Source organism: Chenopodium quinoa, unplaced genomic scaffold (genome assembly GCF_001683475.1).
Source record: "Chenopodium quinoa cultivar QQ74 unplaced genomic scaffold, ASM168347v1, whole genome shotgun sequence".
NCBI lineage: Eukaryota > Viridiplantae > Streptophyta > Magnoliopsida > Caryophyllales > Amaranthaceae > Chenopodium > Chenopodium quinoa.
Genome location: NW_018744693.1, coordinates 769253 through 791958, shown reverse-complemented (window position 1 = coordinate 791958; position 22706 = coordinate 769253). Strand labels below are relative to the sequence as shown.

The window sequence follows — 22706 nt, the reverse complement described above, 5'->3', positions numbered from 1 at the left end:
TCATTTTAGTATTACTATTTTTTTTGTTGACTAAAATTGTATTGCAGCTGCATCTGTAACATAAATGTTTTATCATCTTCTGCTGCTTCAACTGTTGGATTGAGAATAATATATTATTTTTATCATTTCCAAAATGTTTTATTATATAGCTGCCTTCTACTGGGTTCTTTATTTTGAGAAGACATTCAGAACAACTGGAAGTACCGAATTACATTCTTATAAAAAATGCAAATATCTAAGAACAATTTTTCTCAGCCTAATGAGAGTTTCCCCATCCACCATAGCTTTCTTCTTGTGCAGCTACCCCGTGATCGTGAGCCTGGTTATGGATGAACAGAGAATTAACAATATTATTACACCAATAAACAACTCATTCGACATCTCTGGTTGGAGAAGAATTACAAAAGATTGTTTATCACCTTGTGGGTGAAGAAGAGGCTGAGTTTGATCTGTCCGCGAAATTCTTGACCTTTGACGACATTGTATGATGCTGTTGGAACACTGCCTTCTTGTAAGACTGGTTCTAGTGGTATACTTCCGTTACAAAGTTATTGCAACAAAATTATGTAGTTAAATTAGTCCTATTGATCTAGAAAGCCTCATAACAATGAGTTATTTGGCGTAAACTAAACCAAAAATCAGACATTTTCGAAACTTACGTAGCTTCTCCGACACAATCATCCTCTGTACCATAATCACTGTCCAAAAATTTTAAGGTAAGATCTGAACCACCAGAATTATTCACATCGAATGTAAATGTTTGATTCCATTCTGGTTCAGATCCTTGTCCTGCATGCATGCATACATCGATTATATTATATAAACTATATATAATAAATGAAAGGTCGGATGCTAGCTAGTTTAGTTGAATTTTGCCTCCGAGTGTTATCCAAAAGTTTAGATCAAATCTCGTCTATAAATTACAATTGATAAAAGGTTACTCAATTAATCTACATTCTGATCGTTGAATAAATGATGTTTTTCTTAACTCGAAATAAAGATAATTAACCTGTTTATGAAGATCTAGATTACCTGATGCAATTTTGCTATTTTGCTTCCGGCCTCCGTAACTCAAGATCACATAGGGATCCATCTTATCTGCGTATTAGTCCATCTTTAAACACATACATAAATGAAGAATAGATTTTATGCATAATCACGCGGTATGTGATAGAGATCGATAATCACAACTTACTGAGATAATCAGAATTTTCAAGACCTTTGGCATTTATATTTTTCAGAAGAAATTCAAAGTAAAATAGGCAAAAGAAAAAATATGCATGAGAAAATGTTGATTTAATTACTATATAAAATTGGAAATTAATAGTACTACTTATTATAGAAAGTATATTTTCTAAAAAAAATATAATAATAATAATAATAATAATAATACTTTTGTCATATTACGTAATAATAATATGTACTTATATTAACTACTTTTATCAAAAACCAACAAGGTTTTGACCTCCGATTACCGCGGTTGCCTAAACTAAAAAATAAAAAAAAAATCATCACCTTCCCGTCAGCAAGGGAAAGTGGTGGATCACCGGTCAGGGTGGTGGTGGTGGTGGTCGTCGCCGGTCAGGGTTGTAGTAATTGTTGTTGCTAGTTAGTGTGGTAGTGGTGGTTGTTGCCGAACAAGGTGCATGGCGGTGCTCATCACTGGTCAGGTTGGTGGTGGTTGTTACCGGTTAGGGTGGTGGTGGTCGTCGTCGGTCGGGTTGTAGTAATTGTTGTTGCTAGTTAGTGTGGTGGTGGTGGTTGTTGCCGATCAGGGTGCATGGTGGTGCTCATCACTTGTTAGGTTGGTGGTGGTTGTTACCGGTTAGGGTGGTGGTTGTTGTTGCCCATCAAGGTGGTAAGGTGTTAGTGATTGGTGCAGTGGCAAGACGGAAGATAATGGTGAAGTACTAAGGGCATGATTGTTCATTCACGCTAGACGTTGGCGATTTTGATCATGGCAGCAGCTCGGGCAGAAACTGGCGAGGACCCCACGGCACCCGAGTTGTTGGGACGTGGGCATCGACCGAAAATTCCTAACCCAGAATACCGGGATTTTGTCACTCATATGAATGTTGCTCGAAATAGTCCATCCGACACTTCACTCACTCCAATTGCTACACCTTCCTCAGGTATGCCGTATCCTATAGCACATTATGTTAGTTGTGATAAGTTTTCTGCAAAACACCAAAATTTTATTGCAGCTATAACAGGTGGAAAGGAGCCCCGATCCTTCAAAGAAGCAATGCAAGATCATGGTTGGAAGGTGGCCATGAAAGAAGAAATGCGTGCCTTAGAAGCCAATGGCACGTGGACTTTAGAGAAGCTTCCTCTCGGGAAGAAAGCCCTTGGGAGTCAATGGTTGTATAAAATAAAATACAACTCCGATGGGAGCATTGAAAGATTAAAGGCAAGATTGGTCGTCTATGGTAACCATCAAACCGAAGGCATCGATTATGTTGAGACTTTTGCCCCAGTTGTGAAGATGACTACAGTTCGTGCTTTTCTTGCCATTGCCGCTTCAAAAAATTGGGAGTTGCATCAAATGGATGTTCACAATGCATTTCTTCATGGTAATTTAGAAGAGGAAGTATACATGAAACTTCCTCCGGGTTTTACCACTGATAAGCCGGGCCTTGTTTGTCGCCTTCGAAAATCTTTATATGGGCTCAAACAAGCTCCTAGATGTTGGTTTGCCAAGTTGACTACGACCTTGAAGAAATATGGTTTTATACAATCATATTCGGATTATTCCTTGTTCACTTACACAAAGGGATCAATTCAATTAAATGTTCTTGTCTATATTGATGATTTGATTGTTGCAGGGAACAATTCTACAGCTTTAAAATTGTTCAAAAATTATTTGAACACTTGCTTTTATATGAAGGACTTGGGCGTTCTAAAATATTTTCTTGGCCTTGAAGTTGCAAGAAGTAATACGGGGTTGTTTTTGTGTCAACGAAAATATGCTCTTGACATTATCTCCGAAACGGGTCTTTTGGGGTCAAAGCCGGCAATGACTCCTATGGAACAAAATCATCACTTAGGCCGTGCAAGTGGGCCTATTCTTGCAGACCCAGAGCCGTACCGCAGGTTGGTGGGCCGACTTGTGTATTTAGCTGTGACTCGACCCGATCTCACTTACTCTGTACATGTTCTTTCTCAATTCATGCAAGCCCCTCAACAAGCTCATTGGGAGGCTGCATTGCGTGTGGTAAGGTACTTGAAGAGTACCCCGGGTCATGGTATATTGCTACGGACGGATGATGACCTTACTCTTGAAGGATGGTGTGATGCGGATTGGGCCGCGTGTCCTTTAACTAGGAGGTCAGTTTCGGGCTGGTTAGTCTTTCTTGGCCATTCTCCGATCGCTTGGAAGTGTAAAAAGCAGCCCACGGTGGCCACTTCGTCTGGTGAGTCCGAGTATCGTTCAATGTGTACTATAACAATGGAAATGAAATGGTTGAAGGGTCTACTTTTAAGTCTTGGGGTTCAACATCCTACAGCTATTCCGATATTTTGTGATAGTCAGGCCGCGATCCATATAGCTCAAAACTCGGTATTTCATGAACGAACAAAACATATTGAATTTGATTGTCATTTTGTTCGAGATGCAATTCAAGAAGGTCTAATTACTCCAATTCATGTGCGTACCAATGAGTAGCTTGCGGATGTTTTTACTAAGGCCTTGGGTAAACAACAATTTGATTATCTCCTTAGCAAGTTGGGCATCTTTGACCCAAGTGCTCCAACTTGAGGGGGGTATTAGGAAAGATATGATAGATTCTCTAATTAATTATCTTATGGTAGTTATTATCTTATCTTAGGAAGGTATTCCTAGTTTCCTAGTTTGATAGAGTTTGATATTATTCGGTATTATCTTCCTTGTAGCCCAAGGAGACCTCTTGTATAAATATGGATCAATATTGAATGAGAAGGCTGGGCAATTGAGCATCAATCTTAACAATACCACGACTACACCTCAAGGGGGAAGTGATATGGGGATATATAGCTTAACTGAAAAGAAATTCATTGAGCAATTTTATCAAGGTCCATCACAATTTGATTTTATCACTCCACCTATTTGGGTGGAACGCCTTTATTCTAATTAGCCTTATTATGTTGAATTGTTGGTTGTTGATCAAGGGGATTCTTATTTTTTTTATGAAGTGCGCTAAGCAAAGTAAAATAAACTATTTGATTCTTCTACGATGTTTAATTACATCTCAGTTTATTGAGTTTGTACTATTTCTTTTGAGCATATGAGTTTGATTCTTCTACGATGTTTAAAATATACTATTTGATTCTTCTACGATGTTTAAAAAAAAAAAAAAAATCACTTCTATTATGAAATATTTGTGGATATCCATTATCTTCCCTTGTACCATTCAAGAAGAATCTAATTATATTGTATATATATATATACCTTGTCATCATATGGAATAATATATACAGATTAATTCTCTTCCTATCTCTCATATTTCTTCTTGTTTTATAACACTTATCAACACCAAAGCTCAATATAATTGATCGAATTAGTTACATTACGACGCATATATAATTCATCCGTGATCAGGTATATATGTAGTCACCCCTATTTTGATTATGTTATAGAATTTCTTGAGTAACGTGAATACAATTGATAATCTGCACAATAGATTAGTTTGTTTTATATTCTTCTGCTTTCAATTTTCTAATAAACCTACCACCCACTAACATGACATAATTAACTAGAAACTTTACCACAAAACTATATTACGATTTGGTTAATTATCTAGTAACATGCATGATTGATATTGTAGTGTTTAAATCCTTTTCTTAATATAGTTTCGGATGCATAACTGTATAGTTCCGAAGTCTGGAATCTTATTTCTGCAATTTTGTTTAATAGTTATTTATATGTATTATTAGATCCAATTCTTTTTTGCTTATTACGTTGAGTTATTAATATTACATGTTCGATAAGCAAGTATTAATTTATTTATTTTACGCTTGTATGATGTGATAATTTGACTTATCAAAAGGTAATTTGATGGTAGTGGAAGTGTAACATATCTATATGCAATTTAACTAAGTGGTTATAAGTGTATTTATCACATATATGATGATGATTGCTTTTCCATCTCCGTTAATTTACCTTGTACACCGTATTACATTACCAATTATAGATTTATTTGCAAAGCTGGTCGGATTAATAATTTTCTTGGTTTTGATTGATCGACTTTGAGATTAATCCTAGTTTTATCTTGAATAAATTTGGTTGCTTCATATTGTTTACTTCGTATTTGGTTTAATGTAAGGTATAGTAAATAAATTATGTCATTTTAATATATCTATATTATAATTTCGTTTGATGATTTTAGAATCGTAACCGTATCTTTTACCATGAAAGAAATTGATTTATTTCATGAGTGTTATATTGCTAATCAGTGAATACATGTACAAATTACAAGCTAAAAGTTAGGCTACTAAAAGATAATGTTTGACAGCTATCTTTGACACACTAAAATAGCTAAACGTTTGCTAACACTGAGGAAAGTACATATACTAACTAAATTAGTAAATAAGATGTATACAAATACTTATAGAATACTCCGTATATGATAAACATATTCTAACAATATCAAACTTGATTAGCTTTAATATTAAGAATATCAATTACTTATGATATTTTATGATAAATATATTTATCAAAGTGATTTCCAAACTAATAAGTCCTCATTTATAGTATTTATTTTAGATGGCATGTTTAGACCTTATAATCCGTAAGATAGATGACATGCATTTGGTATATTAAGTTCACTACTAAAGAGAATCACACTAGTTTTGATTTGTTATGGAGAATACTTATTGGGTTTTAAGTCTATTGAGTTGTTAAAAGAGCTTAACTTTGATTGAATTAAGTGACTTTAATTTGATGGGTATAGATTAAACTTTGTGGACTAAACTTTGGGTGACGAAATAATCTCATTCACCATATGAAGATTTGCTTTAAGATATTTAAAGTCAAATATAATTCATGAGTATGATTTAGCTCTTTGAGGATAGATAGCATTGTTTTTAATTATCTTTTTGATTGAGATTGCAATATTTGAATGCATGATGTCATATACTTAATTGACTATATAGATTTTTTCTAGTTGACCTCGAATTATGTTAATCATTGTTTTATTTTATTCATTTATTTCGTTAATTAGATGGAAAAGGAGTTGATTGATAAATTATAGTAAGTGATGATAATATGAGATCCGACATATAATTTATGAAATGGTCAACTTTCAAGCTAATACTCATTCGCATCCCCATTTTTGGGACTTGAAGTTTCACATTTTGTTCTTTTAATATTAATTACATGCTTATAATGCTGAAATATTGATTAATGTATGATTGAATTTAGTTATATATGATCTCATATGACTACATGAAGTTGGTTTATAAAAATGAATTTATTTAAAAATGTAATTTTTGTATATACAATGGATCTGAAGTAACCTAAATTTATGAAAGCAAGGGTCAAAGACCTTTAAGAATATTTTGAAAACGGAAATAGCTAATATAGTTTCTAAAGTATGTTGACTAGATTATCCATCATGTTAAAATATATAAATAAGGAGTTGATGTATCTCTCTTTTGGTTGAATATTTTTTTAAAAGAAAACTCTGTGTAAGATAAAATTGATGAATGATAGCTAATTAGACTTACTAGCTCATTCCCAGAAGTGAATGAGAAATTGCATGATCAAAAGAAAACTAATAAGCATATTTGCATGATGTTCTCTTAATTATATTATTCATGAAAAAAAAAATCATAAGAATATCTATTTGAACAAGAAATAGTGTTATGAGTTCAAGAAATTAATCATGACATTATGAGCAACTTACTTACAAAATATTTTTATTATGCTCATACATACTTATAAGAGATTAATATAATTGGGCAAGAGTTACGAGTTGAGTTTTTTTATAAGAGTACTTTATTATGATTGATACATGCATTGGTAAAAGAATTTATGCCTTAAAAGGTGGAAGAAATTTAAATGTTGTTGTATTTATTCCATTATTTTATGTAATCATTGCACAGAAATAATAAAATATATTGATGGTCAGTTTAATTAGTACATACATTAACCTAAGTATCAACGATTTATATAATAGAAGTGGCCACATATTAATTAAATATTTTGTAATGATACCATCCTGAAGATGGATATGAATAAATTTCGTTGACTATATACCAGCTATAAATGCTCCAATGAACCTAAAGAACACCAGTAGCGTGATAGCCCAATGGGTTCCAAATAAACTTCAAATAGGAAAGGAGCAATTATTGACAATAATTTGACGAGGTGATGCATTTGAATAGATCTCTAGAAGAGATTATATTTATTAATTGATATGTACCATAATTATATAAAATACTCCAGAAAAGTATAAAATGTCCAACAAGGTTAGCATGTATCAAGATTATATGAGTTAATATTGGATCAAATATTAGTTGATTGTCTTGCCAACAGTATAAAGAAACACATGTTAGTGTTTTAATATCACATCATATTCATGGCCATGTACAAAGTACATTTAATAAAGTGATCACTAGTGTTGAAAAACTGACCAGAGTTCAAATTTAGAGAAGTGATTGGATGTGATAAATAAATTAGGCCATCCGGGTTTAATAATTACCCGTTATGGAAAGCTGAAGTTTTATTTGATAATGTGCTGACGCTCTCTCAATGTTAGATATATAAAATGAATTGAATGACAAGACATAATATTGAGGTTGAGCTATATTTGGATTGTGATTCATAATAATTTGTATTGATGAAAATTTCAAGAGTTATTAGGTTTTGATTTCTTATATAAAAGAGTATTGGGTGACTAGAAGTTCACCAAAGTAACTTATATATTATTGTCAATTATTAGGTTACCAGAAGCTCACCAAATACACTATTTAAGTTTTTAAAGATCCAGAAGATCACCATCTAGTAGAATTATAAGCAAGTGATTTATGCTTATATAACAATTCCTTTGATTGGGGCTATTATATGTCAGCACATAAGAAATAGGAAAAGAAGGAATTGAAATTCAACTGCACAACATATGTCTCCCCATTGATATTGAATTATTGATCTCCTGAGAAGAACAAATTATGAAAGATCTTATAATAAATACATATGCGTTATGCATTGTATAGTTAATGAAGAAATGATTTAAAAATTGCTCTCTAGAAGAGATAAAAACTTGTTTAATATAATTCTTATGAGAGATAAATTTTGTTGATTATGATCCTCCCATGAAATGAATTTTTATTGCAAATTTGTATACTAAGTTGGTGAAGAATTGTGATGCCCTTATATATGAGATATTTTACCAACTTAGGGGGAGAATTGGAGTAAATTGGCAAAAATTAATTAAACTATGATCCCTATATATATATATATAATGGTAATTTGAAATATTTTCTAGCCAACTTTCGTCCATATGTTATCAAGATATGTTGCACATTGAGATAAAGTTTGTCAATTGTATATACTTGAATCACTACACCTGAAGTGTAGATTGTATAATCGGTTCCAAAATAAAGATGTGGTATATGGTAAGATAGTGCAGTTGACACTTTTAATAATGTAATAGTATATTAATACCAGGTGTATGAAATACCCTTGAAGTTGTGGAGATATATGAATTATTACAATAGATGGCCTATGATGTAAGAAATTATGATGGTACCAATAAGAAATGTATTCAGATATCATAGTAAAATAGCATGCAAAATGTACATTAAAGAAATTTTATGATACTGGTACAGAATGGAACCGATAAATAATATGCATATGCATGATATAATGGACTAGTGAATAAGGGATCTGTAATATATGTCCATTTTAGTGTCGACATAATGATAATAATTAAAGTTTATCATGGACCAGAAGTCCAATGAAATATGGATTTTAAAATCCACATTGTACAGTGTCTTGCATTATTTCGAGTTCTATGTATGTTCATATGCATGTGTGAGTTCATTGGTAACTGGATTATTCATTACATATGTTCGAAATTGTTAGATGCATTACTTATTGTATAATTTGTTTAATACGTTATCATATTTTCTATATCTCATATTGCATGCATAATTTTCTATACAATAATTGTGTTTTTTGTCAATGTTCATTCATTCTATGTATAGTAAGACATATTTACAACTTTGATGGAAAATGAGAAAGAGATATTTATATTCCAATGGGTTTATAATTGTGATGGAATTATTGATGACGCCTATTTAATTGCATGTTATAAATCATGTAAGAAGAAGAGTTCCTGAAGAACTTATGTACGACACGTTTATATATCCAGCCCTACAAAATTTATATTTTGAATATTGTAATTATTATTAAAATTTTAGTCTATGTGACTAAATCATTGACATCTCAACCTGAAGTTTGAGCATAGTAATCAGAATTACTATTTGTATATGAAAGAGAACTATCGTGTCAATTATTAATATTCTAAAGAATCAACAAGATAATTATGCGTGAGACTGTTTTATCATGGTCCAGGAGAACCATGATCAATGTATATAATTACATGTGTTATATAATTATTTCATACAAGATTGAAAAATCAACATTAATAATATCATGTGTTGCCATATTATTAATAAGGAATGTTTAATCAAATAATAATGATCATCAATTTCTATTATTCACGGCCTCCAGAAGAAGGCATAATTATAATGGTTAAGACAACTAAAAACAAATATTTCGAATGAAATGTGGACAAACACATGTATTATTGTTATAGGTTTGGTGATATGAAGACTCACTTGTTCGCGTAAAGATTTGAAGATTTGGGAGGATCGAAAATCAAGGAATGATACTATTTTGCGTCATGTGAGAAGACTCTCAACTATATTGGATTCATTGCATTAGAAGACCTCAAGTTATGTATTCATCAGGGGGAGAAATTACGCGCTGCACTCTTTTTCCCTTAACCAAGGTTTTTGTCCCATATTGGGTTTTCCTGGTAAGATTTTTAACGAGGCAGCATTTTGAGCGTATTACGAAGAATGTTGTACTCTTTTTCTTCATTAGGTTTTTATCCCACAGGGTTTTTCCTAATAAAATTTTAATGAGGCACAGTCTTCGATAATGGACATCCAAGGGGGAGTGTTATGAAATATTTGTGGATATCCATTATCTTCCTTTGTACCATTCCAGAAGAATCTAGATCTAGAATTTATATTCTTATCCAACCAAACCCTAATTATATTGTGTGTATATATATACCTTGTCATCATATGGAATAATATATACAGATTAATTCTCTTCCTATCTCTCATATTTCTTCTTGTTTTATAACAACTTCCATTAATATTATGAGAAATCACAAACTCTAATATGTGAATGAACATATACTAATATATAAATGAACATTTACCAAAATGAAAACGAACGTTCAAAAAAAAATCCCACTACAAACTAAAGTTACATTTCTATGATCCTAAAAAATAGCTCAAATTATCCATTATATTAGGGCAATTGAACTGTATTTTTATTTTTATTTTTTTTTTATCCAGTAATTTTACAAGATAATAACACACACCACAAGCTCAATCAATTTAAAATAGATAATACCAAACATCATTCTATCATAATCAAAACAAATCTTTATTATGATAAAAATTATAAGAATCATGAACTACTACTGCTAAAATTTAATATATGAGAGAAAATAACTGGGAAAAAAAAAAAGCGAAAAGTTAGGGTTTGCAACTTTTTTTTTTCTTCAAAAAATAAACAAAAATAACTTACAATTTGATTTTTGACCTTTTTTTTTTTGAGGAGAGAAACAATGTGGGTAAATTCTTTTGTTCAACATGATAGTAAAGGGAGGGAAAGGGGGTGTTGGTAGTACTACCTATAGTGGGGTGTTGTAGAGGTGATCAACATTGGCTCGACCCATTAGCCTGGCCCGAAAATAGGGCGGATTTGGGCAAGCTTAAAAACGTATTTTTAGTTAAAAAGCCCGAACCTGGCCCGAAATGCCCATTTTGGCCCGACAAGCCGCTACTTTTTTACAGGTTTGGGCACGAGGAATTGTGTTAAGGCCCGACCCAGCCTGACCGAATTTTGATTACCTCTAGGGTGTAGGTGAACTAAACAAGGCCTAAATCAGATAAGGACCTTAGAGTAGTAGCCTAATATAAATCAACTGTAAGTTTGACGTAAAGGGCCCTTATATTATGCATAAAATTATAACTATCACCACTTGTTTTCAATTCCAAATAATTATTCATAAAATTATTTTATAACTATGCATGGTATCACATTTGCTTTATTCATCCCTGCCTTTTTTTTTTTGCACGTGACTCACACATAGTGGAGTCAACGCCGGAATATAGGGTCAAACCCTCTTTTCCGGCCAAAGGTGTGGAGTTGCAAAATAAATTTTGATTAAAAAATGTTTTTATAAGGTGGTTTCCTGTAAAAAATTGGTTATAAAAGGTGGTTTGCAAAATTTCCTAGATTTTAATAGACTTTTGTTATTCGTAATCACCTAAGTTCATCGCAATTGCAACTTTCCAAGGATAATTTGGCCAAATTGGGGGGATCACAATGGCAGTCGTGGTAGCAATGACAGGATAAAGTCATATCATCTAGTCAAAAATAATTCCTAAGTTCCTTTAACTATGCAGATAGGGAAGAAAGGGTAGATCCACAGGGAATCAGGTCTTCCTACTCCTAATTAATAAAAATAATCTAAATTATAAAGTAATTGAATTATAGATATAAGGGATTAAACTAAAGGAGATAAAAATAGGGAGAAATCAATTAATAAAAGCCTAGGGTATAGGTAATCAATTATAAATAATATTACAAGGTAAAACATAATAATCAATCATCAATAATGCATCTATTAACATATCATAAAGGGATTTTGCTACGTATTACAATCATGGAGTTAATTTACCGGTATTAAATATCATCTCTCGAATCTTGACTTAACCATTTATAAATTAGTCTGCCTATTGAAACTAAGCCTAAACATCAATTCTCATCTCTCGAATATCGAATCAATATTGCATAACTCATACAATTAAACCGGGCCTAATCTAATTGCATAGCATTAAATCAATCAATAGGAAATTAATCAAGCATTGACAATCAACAACAATAAATTACCCCTTCATATTATCTATGGATCCCCATAAACCCTAGAAGAAAAACTACTCACGCATAATTAAATCTAAACTAATCAAAGCAATTAAACAAGACATGATGAAATAAAGAAATTAAATTACTGAAAATAATAGAGAAGAAATTGTTACCAAAATTAACGGAAATAGTGAATTGTATTAAGAACAAGGTTGTAGAGTTGTAGAAAGAGAAACAATGAGAGAAAACTAATCTGAAAACTAAGTAGAGAGAAAACTAAGAGAAAAAAGGTACTAAAATTACTTAACAAAAACGTATTTATATTAAACTCGAAAATCCTAAACTTAAACGAACTAAAATCGAGCTTAATTATCTTCTGAAGACATGCGCCCGGTCGGGCGCGCCTTTTCTCCATCAGATCTTCTCTCACGCCCGGTCGGGCGCGAGATCGGGCGTCTTGCTTCTTCCGCCCCGCCCGGCCGGGCGCGCTTTCGAGCGAGACCATCTTGGCCGAGCAAGGCCATCTTGGGCACTCTAGCCCACTTTAGGCAAGCCTTGGACTTCGATTGGGCCCCGATCATTCGGCCTAATCCGGATTTCCTTCTTGGGGCTTGACTACTCGGTCCAATTTCCTCGGTATATCGGTCGTGCTCCTCCATTGCTCGCAGTCACTTCATAAAATCCCGAGAAAATGATCCAAATGTGCAATGCCCTACAAACCTCAACCAAACTACGAAAACACTAGAAAACACTAATTAGTAATAAAAGTGGCTATACAGAGCCAAAAACACTACCAATTACAACCAAGGGATGGGGGTAAAACACTATATAAAATAGACATATCAAGCAGCAGGCACAGTTAGGGGCGGATCTACATGGGTGCCTCCTGAGTCACGTGACTCACCAGTGAAGAAAAAAAATTATGTTTTATTAAAAAAAAAAATTAGAACTCAATTACAGTAGCAGTTTAGGGACTCCATTGAAATACATGATTTTTTGGACTCCATTGCATGAATTCACGATTTTGTCTTGGACTCTATTGAAATACAGAGAGTAAAGAAAAGAGGAGGAGGGAGAGTAGCGCGAAGAAGGGGTAGCTGGTAGTCTGGTAAAGTGTGGTAAGGTATTACATTAGAAATTTAGAGAAGGTCGGGTGTGAGTTGTCAGGAAGTTGAGGGTAAGGGAAGTGCGAATAGGACAAGTGTCTTCTTATATACCATTAGTTTTTTCTTTTGACCTTTTGATTTTTGACTACTACTAGTAGTATTACTCAACTAACCTGTTGTACTTTTACTGCCAAATTAATACAATATAAGTTGTATTTAAAGTTAAAAAATAAACTTTTTACTATAAGAAAATGAAAAAAAAAAGTTAATTTCTATAATTTGTGAGTAATTATATTAATAAATATATGAAGTTATAAAACTAAAATTTGGTCATCATATCCGCGATATTCGCATTAATTCCGTTACATAAAATTGTATTCGTTATCGAAATCACGACCGAAACCATGCCCGAAACTTTAATCAATATATATATCCAATGTTATATTAATTTTGTGGGTTATGTAATAAAAATTTTCTAAATTATTTGTAATTGAGGGGGGAATTAACTATATTAGGCACTTTCATTTTGAAAAATTGTAAAAATGTATGTAATTTAGTGTGAAATATGGAATGTAATTGTGTGGTAAGGAGGGTAACAAACTAACGATACTTATAGTATTAAGTGTTTGCAAAAACGCACAAATTGTTTAAAAAACATCAAAGCTACATTGCATGGGAACATGAAGATGTTATTAAAGAGTTGTATAACGTAATTTGTTAATGTATAAATAATTTTAATATAAATTGTTTAAGTTTCATATCTTGTTAACTTATTTTTTTTCTACCATATAAAACTATGTATCCCAACAAAATAAATATGTAAGACATGCTTAGTCTATCCTATGTGTTAAACTAAATACGTCTTACCTTACCTCCGACGTAGGGAGTTAATTCATCCCGTTCAACTGATTATTTCTCGTATACCTACGGATGGTTGTGTGAGATCTACGTAAATGTTTATTTTAACCACTCTTGGCTGGTGGGGGGATTGTGGTGATTGATTTGAGAGGACACATTACATGTATATGGACTCATGTAACCATTGATTTTGTCTTTGAGGCTGAGTGTGCGGTTCTCGGAGCTGGTGTTAGATATGGATTCTAGAGTTGCATTCGTTTGCGACTCTAATTAATAATTAAATTTTTTTAGAGTTAGATTAGATAAAAATTATCTAATATTGAGATTTGTTATACAATTATTAGTTCCCTGAATAGCGAATTACTCAAACTCGATGATTGGACAATCGAGCACATTCCTAGAGAGGGAAATGAGTTAGTGAATCTAATTAATTGTTATGCATCTAGGCTGTCCGTTGTGTATGGTTTTGAGTCTACGTAAGGTCTACAATTATGGTTTATCATGTTTATAGTTTTCAAATCAATTAAAATACCATTAAGAATTCAATTAATCAATTATATGCAGTACAAGTGTTAATATAAATAGAATTGATAATTGTAGGAAAGCTTTAGGGCCTGTTCACATTTACTGAGCTGAGTTGAACTGAACTGAACTAATTGGAGCTGATCTAAACTGAACTGAACTGAACTAATTAGAGCTGAGCTGAACTGAACTTAGCTGAAATGAATATTTTATAAGAGAGGGAAAGTAGGAGCTGAACTGAACTGAACTGATTAGAGCTGAACCGAACTGAACTAAAATTAAGCAAAGGTGAGCAGGCCCGTAGTTTGATCATTTGATGTAAAACAATTGATTGGGCAGCAAGATTAACAATAGAACGTTATCATTAATAAAAAAAATATTAAAGAATAATCAAACCATAAATAATACTACGTATCAACTAAAAATTATATATATTACAAACATAGATTCTCAAACCCTAAAAAATTAAATTACTCAAACATGAAATAAATAATGAAAAGTAAATCTAATAAAGAAAGCATATTTAAAGTTAAAAAGTAAAATTATATTACTTCAATAAATTAAGGAAAATTCAAAAAAAATCACCTTGTAAAGTAGTGAATTTTAACATTACCACCTCAATCAAGTTTTTTTTTTATTTAATCGTACTACCTCGTTTTTTCCAAAAACGCTAAAAAGTACCACCATTTTTTTGAGTGACGTCATCATGGGATTGTGTTAGTGTTTTAGCTCTAATTACATATTTTAATTGTGTTTTCGCCCCAATTACATGTTTTAATTGTGTCTTCGCCCCAATTACATGTTTTAATTGTCTAGCTATTCATCCAATTAATCAATTCATAAACCATAACTATTTGAATTGAGCAAAACCCCCAAATTGATTACCCAAACCCTAATTACACTAATCAATTCATTTCGTTGAAGGTTTAATTGCATAAATTAATAACCCAATTTGCAAAAATGCTATAATTGAAATCAAATTTGCAAGATGAATAGGTAGAAAGAGGGGAAAAGATAGGGGAAATTGAGGGAAAATGAAAAGGTGGGACCCATGATGACGTCACACAGAAAAGTGGTGGTACTTTTAATCGTTTTGGAAAAAACTTGGTGGTACGATTAAATAAAAAAAAAAAAAAAAAAAAAACTTGAGGTGGTAATGTCAAAATTCACTAATTTACATGGTGGTATTTTTCAAATTTTCCATAAATTAAAGTAACAAACTCAAGGACAAATCCAAGGAGAATCCATGGAGTTATCCATGAGAAACCAGGGGTCGAGAGAAAACTAAAATAATGAACGTATATAAACAAAGACATCAACAACATAAACCGCTTAAGGGAAAAATAATTATATCCCGTATATTATATTATCCTAATACTAATATAAAGATAAATAAATAAAATAAAATCAGAAAAATAACAATTACATAAGTCATATTATGATTGGTCGACTAAGGCGACATTACAAATCGTAGTCGACAAAGCTTGCAGAGGCGCAACGATCAAGCCCATCACGAGAGCTGTTGTGGACGCCCAAATCATCACTTGTTGGCTGCCAGCCAGTGCGCAAATTTTAAGATACACCTATTTATAGGTGCACCACGCCTATACTTTTGAACATTTAGTAAAAAAAAAATCTGAACGATTGCAAAATTTGAACATGTAATAAAAACATATGAACATCGCAAATTTTGAACATTTAGTTAAAAAATCTGAACAATTGCAATGCATCACACTTATACTTTTGAACATTTAGTAAAAAAATTTGAATAATCGCGAATTTTGAACATTTAGTAAAAAAAATCTGAACATCGCAAATTTTGAACATTTAATTAAAAAAATCGGAACAATCGCAATGCACCACACCTATATTTTTTAACATTTAGTAAAAAAAATATGAACTATAACAAATTTTGAACATTTAGTAAAAAAATCTGAACAATTGCAAATTTTGAATTATTATGAGTCAGACAAATTTTGAAAGAAGTTTGTCTGACTCGTAATAATTCAATAGTTTTGTAATATAAACTGAACATTTTTTGTACATATATGAACATTTATTTATAAAATATGAACATAAAAATTGCATGTTTATGTTTAGTTTTTGTGACGTGCTTATATTTTTTTTTACTAAATGTTCATTTTTTTTTTACTAAATATTCAAAAGTGTAGATGTGGTGCACCGTGGTGCACATAATACTAATTGAGGCCAGCGGCCAAACCGGTAGCTCCTCAATGGGCTGCTCGTTTGAGCAGCGGGCGCTAGTCGTCCGATGGTTCTCTGGGTCGTCTTCAGGGGATGTAATTCTTGTTCAAGAGATTGTATAGGGGCATGTGACCTATCGGTGGAAAGCTCACACAACTTGAATATCTTCAATCTGATTTTTAGAACTCAAGTTATGATCAAAAGCGGCATGATCAAAGTTAAATTTTGAGACTTGCAAACCATCGTTTTTCTTCATTCATTTGATGATGAACAACAACTAGTATTAACATTGACTGGTGGGAATTTTGTTTTAGCTCGTTGGAGGAGGAGGATGTAGAGAATATTGTTACTCTCTGCTGGGCTGTGTGGAACGCGAGGAACAAGCTGGTGATGGAAGGTGAGACCCCTAATGTTGATCAGATTGTGAGCTATGCTTCGGAGGTGAGTGCTGAAGCTCGTGCTGCGAGGCAGCAGTGTTGCTCGAATGGGACTGCTGCTGGGATGAGCTATCCTTCGGTCTGGAGTGCCCCTGCTGTTGGAGTGTTTAAAATTAATGTTGATGCAGGTTGTTTGGGGGATTTAGGCTCGGGGTTGGGTGTGGTCTGCAGGGATGGTGTTGGCAAGGTTAGGTGGGCTGCGATGTCCCAGGTGCATGAGACATGGGATCCGAATGTGGCCGAGGCAAAAGCAATCTTGCTGGGGCTCGAGCTGGCAAAGGAAAAAGGTATGAGCAATGTGGAGATCGAGAGTGATTGCCTTGGAGTTATTGAAGCTCTTCGCAAGCGTGTGAGAGGTTCTAATTCCGATCATTTAATTATCAATGATATTCTTGATTTTTGTTCTAATTTTGCTAGTATCACTTGGTCTTTTGTCAAGAAAGGGCGGGGGGGGGGGGGGGATAATAAATTAGCTCATTTTGTAGCTCATTTTCAACCATGGCTAGTTGGTTTGAGAATGTAGAATGATGTAATCCCCGATTGTATTTTGGATACTTCTTTGAGTAATATAGCAATATAACCTATCCCGTCCCTCGGGGTCTTTAAAAAAAAAAAAACCATTGACCTAACCACAGACGGATCTTCTAAGGGGCTGGCCTAGGCTTGGCCCCCCTTAGATCTGATCCAATTTCTATTAAGAAGCAAACTAAAAAAAAAGCCCACTTTGTAGCCCATTGGACTTAAATTCAGAAACACCTTATGTACCATGTACGGAGTAGTATTCCTCTATATGTTTTTACTTGACACAAACTCCTATGTGAGTTTGACACATGACAAATTGGCCCATATTTCAATACGTAAATGACAGTATTATTGGCAGTCAAGTACATTTTTTTAATTTAATTTTTTTTAAAAAAATTCTATATAAACAATAATAAAGTACTCGTACTACATTATTCATGTTTAAAAAATTATTAGGCAATTAGCAATAATATATATGTACTGTATTTGTTGTTCATAATTCTTTTTATTTTTTTAAATAGCTACTTTACAAAAAAAAATGTTAACTATTTTATATGGGTATTAGTATCTGCTATGGTTTAAATTTAGAAATTAAACTTTAATTCGGCCCCCCAAAAGAAAATTGTCAAGGTCTGCCACTAGACCCAACTATCATTAAACGTAGTACTAACTATCATGATTCATTGGTGACCTAACTCTATATTTGCCTTGACCACCCAAAATCACAGCTTTATTAGATGAGAACCCAAAGACAATTTTATCATGCATTTAAAAAATGCATTTAAAAAATACAAAGTAAAAGTTTATAGAAAAGCAAGGTGATAAATTAATAACACACTCTAATCACACATCAATGACAATTATCACTAAATAACTACTCCGTAACCAGGGGCGGAATTAGGAGGTGGCTGGGGTAGGCCATGGCCACCCCCTTGATTATGTCTAAAATTTAATTTTGCAAATGTTGTCAAACAGATATTCACAGTTAAGTTGGTTTAACGTATGAGATTATTTAGTGATTTCTCACATGAGAGTATGAGTTCGAATCTTGCTGAATAAGTACTATGTATTTCCCAATATTTAAAGAAGAGAAAATCGGTTAAAATTGAGATTGTTAAACCATTTTTCCAATACCTACAATGAATAGTGAAGTATGCTTCTTCACGTGATCGCAACTCTCCACTATCACGTGACCATCTATCTTTGTAGTAACGCAACCACCGTATATCCCGTCATACAATCATACATAACAAACTCACCATACAAATCATACACCCTACCACACTCAAACCCACCCAAAAAAAAATCCAAAACAATTTTAAAACTCAAAATAAAAATTCCCTCTTTCTATAAAACCCCTTCATTTCCCCCAAAATAAAACCCCCCTAACACTTTCTCCCACATTTCCGTCGCATTTTTCCCACCAAAAAACGTCGGAAAATCGAAAATGAGAGAAATCCTCCACATTCAAGCGGGTCAATGCGGGAACCAAATCGGAGCCAAATTCTGGGAAGTAGTTTGCGCCGAACACGGAATCGACCCGACAGGGCGGTTCCACGGTGAGTCAGACATCCAGTTCGAACGAATTAATGTTTACTACAACGAAGCGAGTTGTGGTCGGTTTGTTCCTCGGGCTGTTTTGGTGGATCTTGAACCGGGTACTATGGATAGTGTACGGTCTGGACCGTACGGTCAGATTTTCCGACCGGATAACTTTGTGTTCGGACAATCTGGGGCTGGTAATAACTGGGCTAAAGGTCACTATACTGAAGGTGCTGAACTTGTTGACTCTGTTCTTGATGTTGTTCGTAAGGAAGCTGAGAATTCTGATTGTCTTCAAGGTACTACTTCTTTAAAGCTTTTTCTCTCTTTTTTTTTGGGTTTTTTTAGGGTTTGTTTAATATGGTTTAATCCTTGTACTCCGTATTTAATTGGATTATGTAGAATTGTTTAATAATTGTGATCAATTTCAAAGAATTTCTCAAAGTCTGGTAAAATTTCCTTTGCTATTCCTTGGTAAATAATTGATGTTGGGGAAATTGTGAAAATGTTTGATCAAGTCATTACTATTTTTTTTTTTTTATTTTTTTTTTACACAATTTTGGTGTTAATCTGGTGATTTTGTTTCTGGTTCTGTTGAATATTGTTGAGTAAAATGAATTATTGTGTGATGTTGTGAATGAAATTTTAGTTTGAGAAAATTTTCACAAGAGTCGGACACTTGGACACATACCCGTGTGTTGGAGATGGGTAATGGGTTATCGAGTTTGGTTAAAGTTTCAGTCAAGAGTGAGAAATTGATGTTAGAAAGTATTGTTCAGATTCTGCAGTAGACATGATTTGGGTTTGTGTTGATTTAGATAGATTATTGTTCTGTTTGTCAAATGCAGGGTTTCAAGTATGTCATTCATTAGGAGGAGGTACTGGATCAGGTATGGGTACCCTCTTGATATCCAAGATCAGAGAAGAGTATCCGGACCGAATGATGCTAACCTTTTCGGTTTTCCCATCTCCTAAGGTGTCCGATACTGTGGTTGAACCCTACAATGCCACACTATCCGTTCACCAGCTCGTTGAGAATGCTGACGAGTGTATGGTGCTTGATAATGAGGCCCTATACGATATATGCTTCCGCACTTTGAAGCTAACGACTCCTAGCTGTAAGCCACATTGCCCTTTCTCCTAGTCTGTTGCTTGTAATGTTTTAAATAATTGTTGAATTCTTGACTTCTTGTGACTTGTAATTGACTGAAGCTAGTTAGTTATCTTCTATTTCCCAGAACTTACTAACTTGGATGCTAAATCCTGTCAAGCTGTCACTAATAATTAATGGCTTGCAACTACTTTGAAGTATTATTGTGTCTTAAAATATTAGGTTGATGGATTTGTAGCTTTAGATAGTTGATCTCCATTGCACATGATGTGTTGTGTGTATCGTTATCATAAATCTCATAATGTGTATCCAATTAAATGGAGTAAGGTTAAAGAAAGAGGGTTTTTCAGCCTTTTCACTTGGAAAAGAGATGGGACAAGTTAAGATAATATCGTTTTCGTTTAGTATGAGTTATGACTATATGGTGGTTGTGGATAGGATCCAAACATCATTGTCACTCGATGTTTGTATGTTTTACAGTTGTTATATCACATGGGCTTTGGTGGGCACTCCTATTGTAGTAGAAAATAATATCAATAGCTTGTTGGTAGGACTGGTAGCATCATATCAGTTGGTTTAAGCATCAAGTTATCTGCTTGGGCCCTGGGGCTGCAAATTTTGTATTGTTGCTTTTATTTATGTTGATGACATTAGGACTTTAACATTGATTATTCTATTGATCCTCAAAGGCATACCAACTATATGGACATTCATGTGACTTACAGGCCTTTGTTGTAATTTTTTTTAATGGCAAAGTTACATTAGTTTAATTAAAACTTATATAATATGATTCTCTGTTTTGTCTCACTTGTGAGCTTTGACTATTCATATTTTATTTTCTTCCGTGGTAGTTGTAAACTTGTGAGAAGCATTGTAAAACACCTGAGAGGCGAACTGCTATCATGTTGCGACTAATTAGCATAATCCTTATTAGTTTAAGGCCGTCACTTTATGAACAGAGGAGGCTGTTAATCCTCTGAGAAGGAGAGAAGCATTTACGAAGGTTGTACTTTTCATTTTTAAATTTATTAGGGTAATGATTATCCATGGTATCTTTATCTTAAAACTGAATGTCTAATCATATGCTAGGATTGTTGCAGACTTTTTTGTTTCCTTTTTAAAACAAGTTAGAATGTTTTGTAAGCATCTTACTTTTTTTGGTCTACTGACTTGTAAAATGCCTTAATCATTCAGTTGGTGACCTGAACCATCTTATCTCTGCTACAATGAGTGGAGTTACTTGCTGCCTTCGCTTCCCTGGACAGCTAAACTCTGATCTTAGGAAGCTTGCTGTCAACCTCATTCCTTTTCCCCGTCTACACTTCTTCATGGTTGGGTTTGCACCCCTTACATCTCGTGGATCCCAGCAGTACCGTGCTCTCACTGTCCCTGAACTTACCCAACAAATGTGGGATTCCAAAAACATGATGTGTGCTGCTGACCCTCGGCATGGCAGATATCTCACTGCATCTGCCATGTTCCGTGGAAAGATGAGCACAAAGGAGGTGGATGAGCAGATGATCCATGTACAGAACAAGAACTCATCCTATTTTGTGGAGTGGATTCCAAACAATGTCAAGTCCACTGTCTGTGACATCCCACCTACAGGCCTGAAGATGGCCTCGACATTCATTGGGAACTCAACTTCCATTCAGGAGATGTTCCGTCGTGTGAGTGAGCAGTTCACTGCCATGTTCCGCAGGAAGGCCTTCTTGCATTGGTACACTGGTGAAGGGATGGATGAGATGGAGTTTACTGAAGCAGAGAGCAACATGAACGACTTAGTCTCTGAGTATCAGCAATACCAGGATGCAACTGCCGGTGATGATGAATACGAAGAAGAGGAGGAGGAATACCAGGACTAGGCCAAAGATTCGAGCTTGCGCTATCTTACTGTTTGAGACATCTTGTCTACTTGTGATACACATACAATTCGTTGCAAGAACCTGAAAGTATTATAATTAGATTTTACCTTTTGTCTTAGATCAGATGTAATCTGTGTACTGTTTTGTGGGATTTGTGGCTACAGAATTTGGTTTAATTTAGGTGAACTTATGGTGTCATGGTCAATGACATTTTGATATTGGGTGGTATCATGAAGCAATGTTCTTGAGTATCTTGTGCAGAGCTCTCACCTGCCTGCTGTACCTTGTTCGTAACTCGTAAGAGTTGGTTTCGTATCTCTTGCATTGAGTTTAGACTGATGTGGATTGTTTTTTGTTAAGTGAATATTGTGCTCCTCTTGCTGACTC

At 33.8% G+C, this 22706-nt stretch overlaps 2 protein-coding genes across 2 annotated transcripts; one reads left to right on the top strand and one right to left on the bottom strand.

Moving 5' to 3' along the window:
- Nucleotides 1-256: 256 nt before the first annotated feature.
- LOC110702282 (elicitor-responsive protein 3-like) lies at nt 257-3244 on the bottom strand. Its single transcript, XM_021879985.1, has 6 exons — nt 3223-3244; nt 1196-1246; nt 1033-1098; nt 660-789; nt 420-534; nt 257-319 (listed from the first exon to the last, which is right to left on the bottom strand). The coding sequence occupies exons 1-6, from the start codon at nt 3242-3244 to the stop codon at nt 257-259; spliced, it is 447 nt and encodes a 148-aa protein (XP_021735677.1).
- A 15755-nt stretch (nt 3245-18999) lies between these two features.
- Nucleotides 19000-22706, top strand: LOC110702455 (tubulin beta-8 chain-like). The gene is made up of 3 exons (XM_021880161.1): nt 19000-19642; nt 20192-20461; nt 21649-22706. Exons 1-3 carry the CDS (start codon nt 19249-19251, stop codon nt 22317-22319), a joined length of 1335 nt encoding a protein of 444 aa, XP_021735853.1. The 5' UTR covers nt 19000-19248; the 3' UTR covers nt 22320-22706.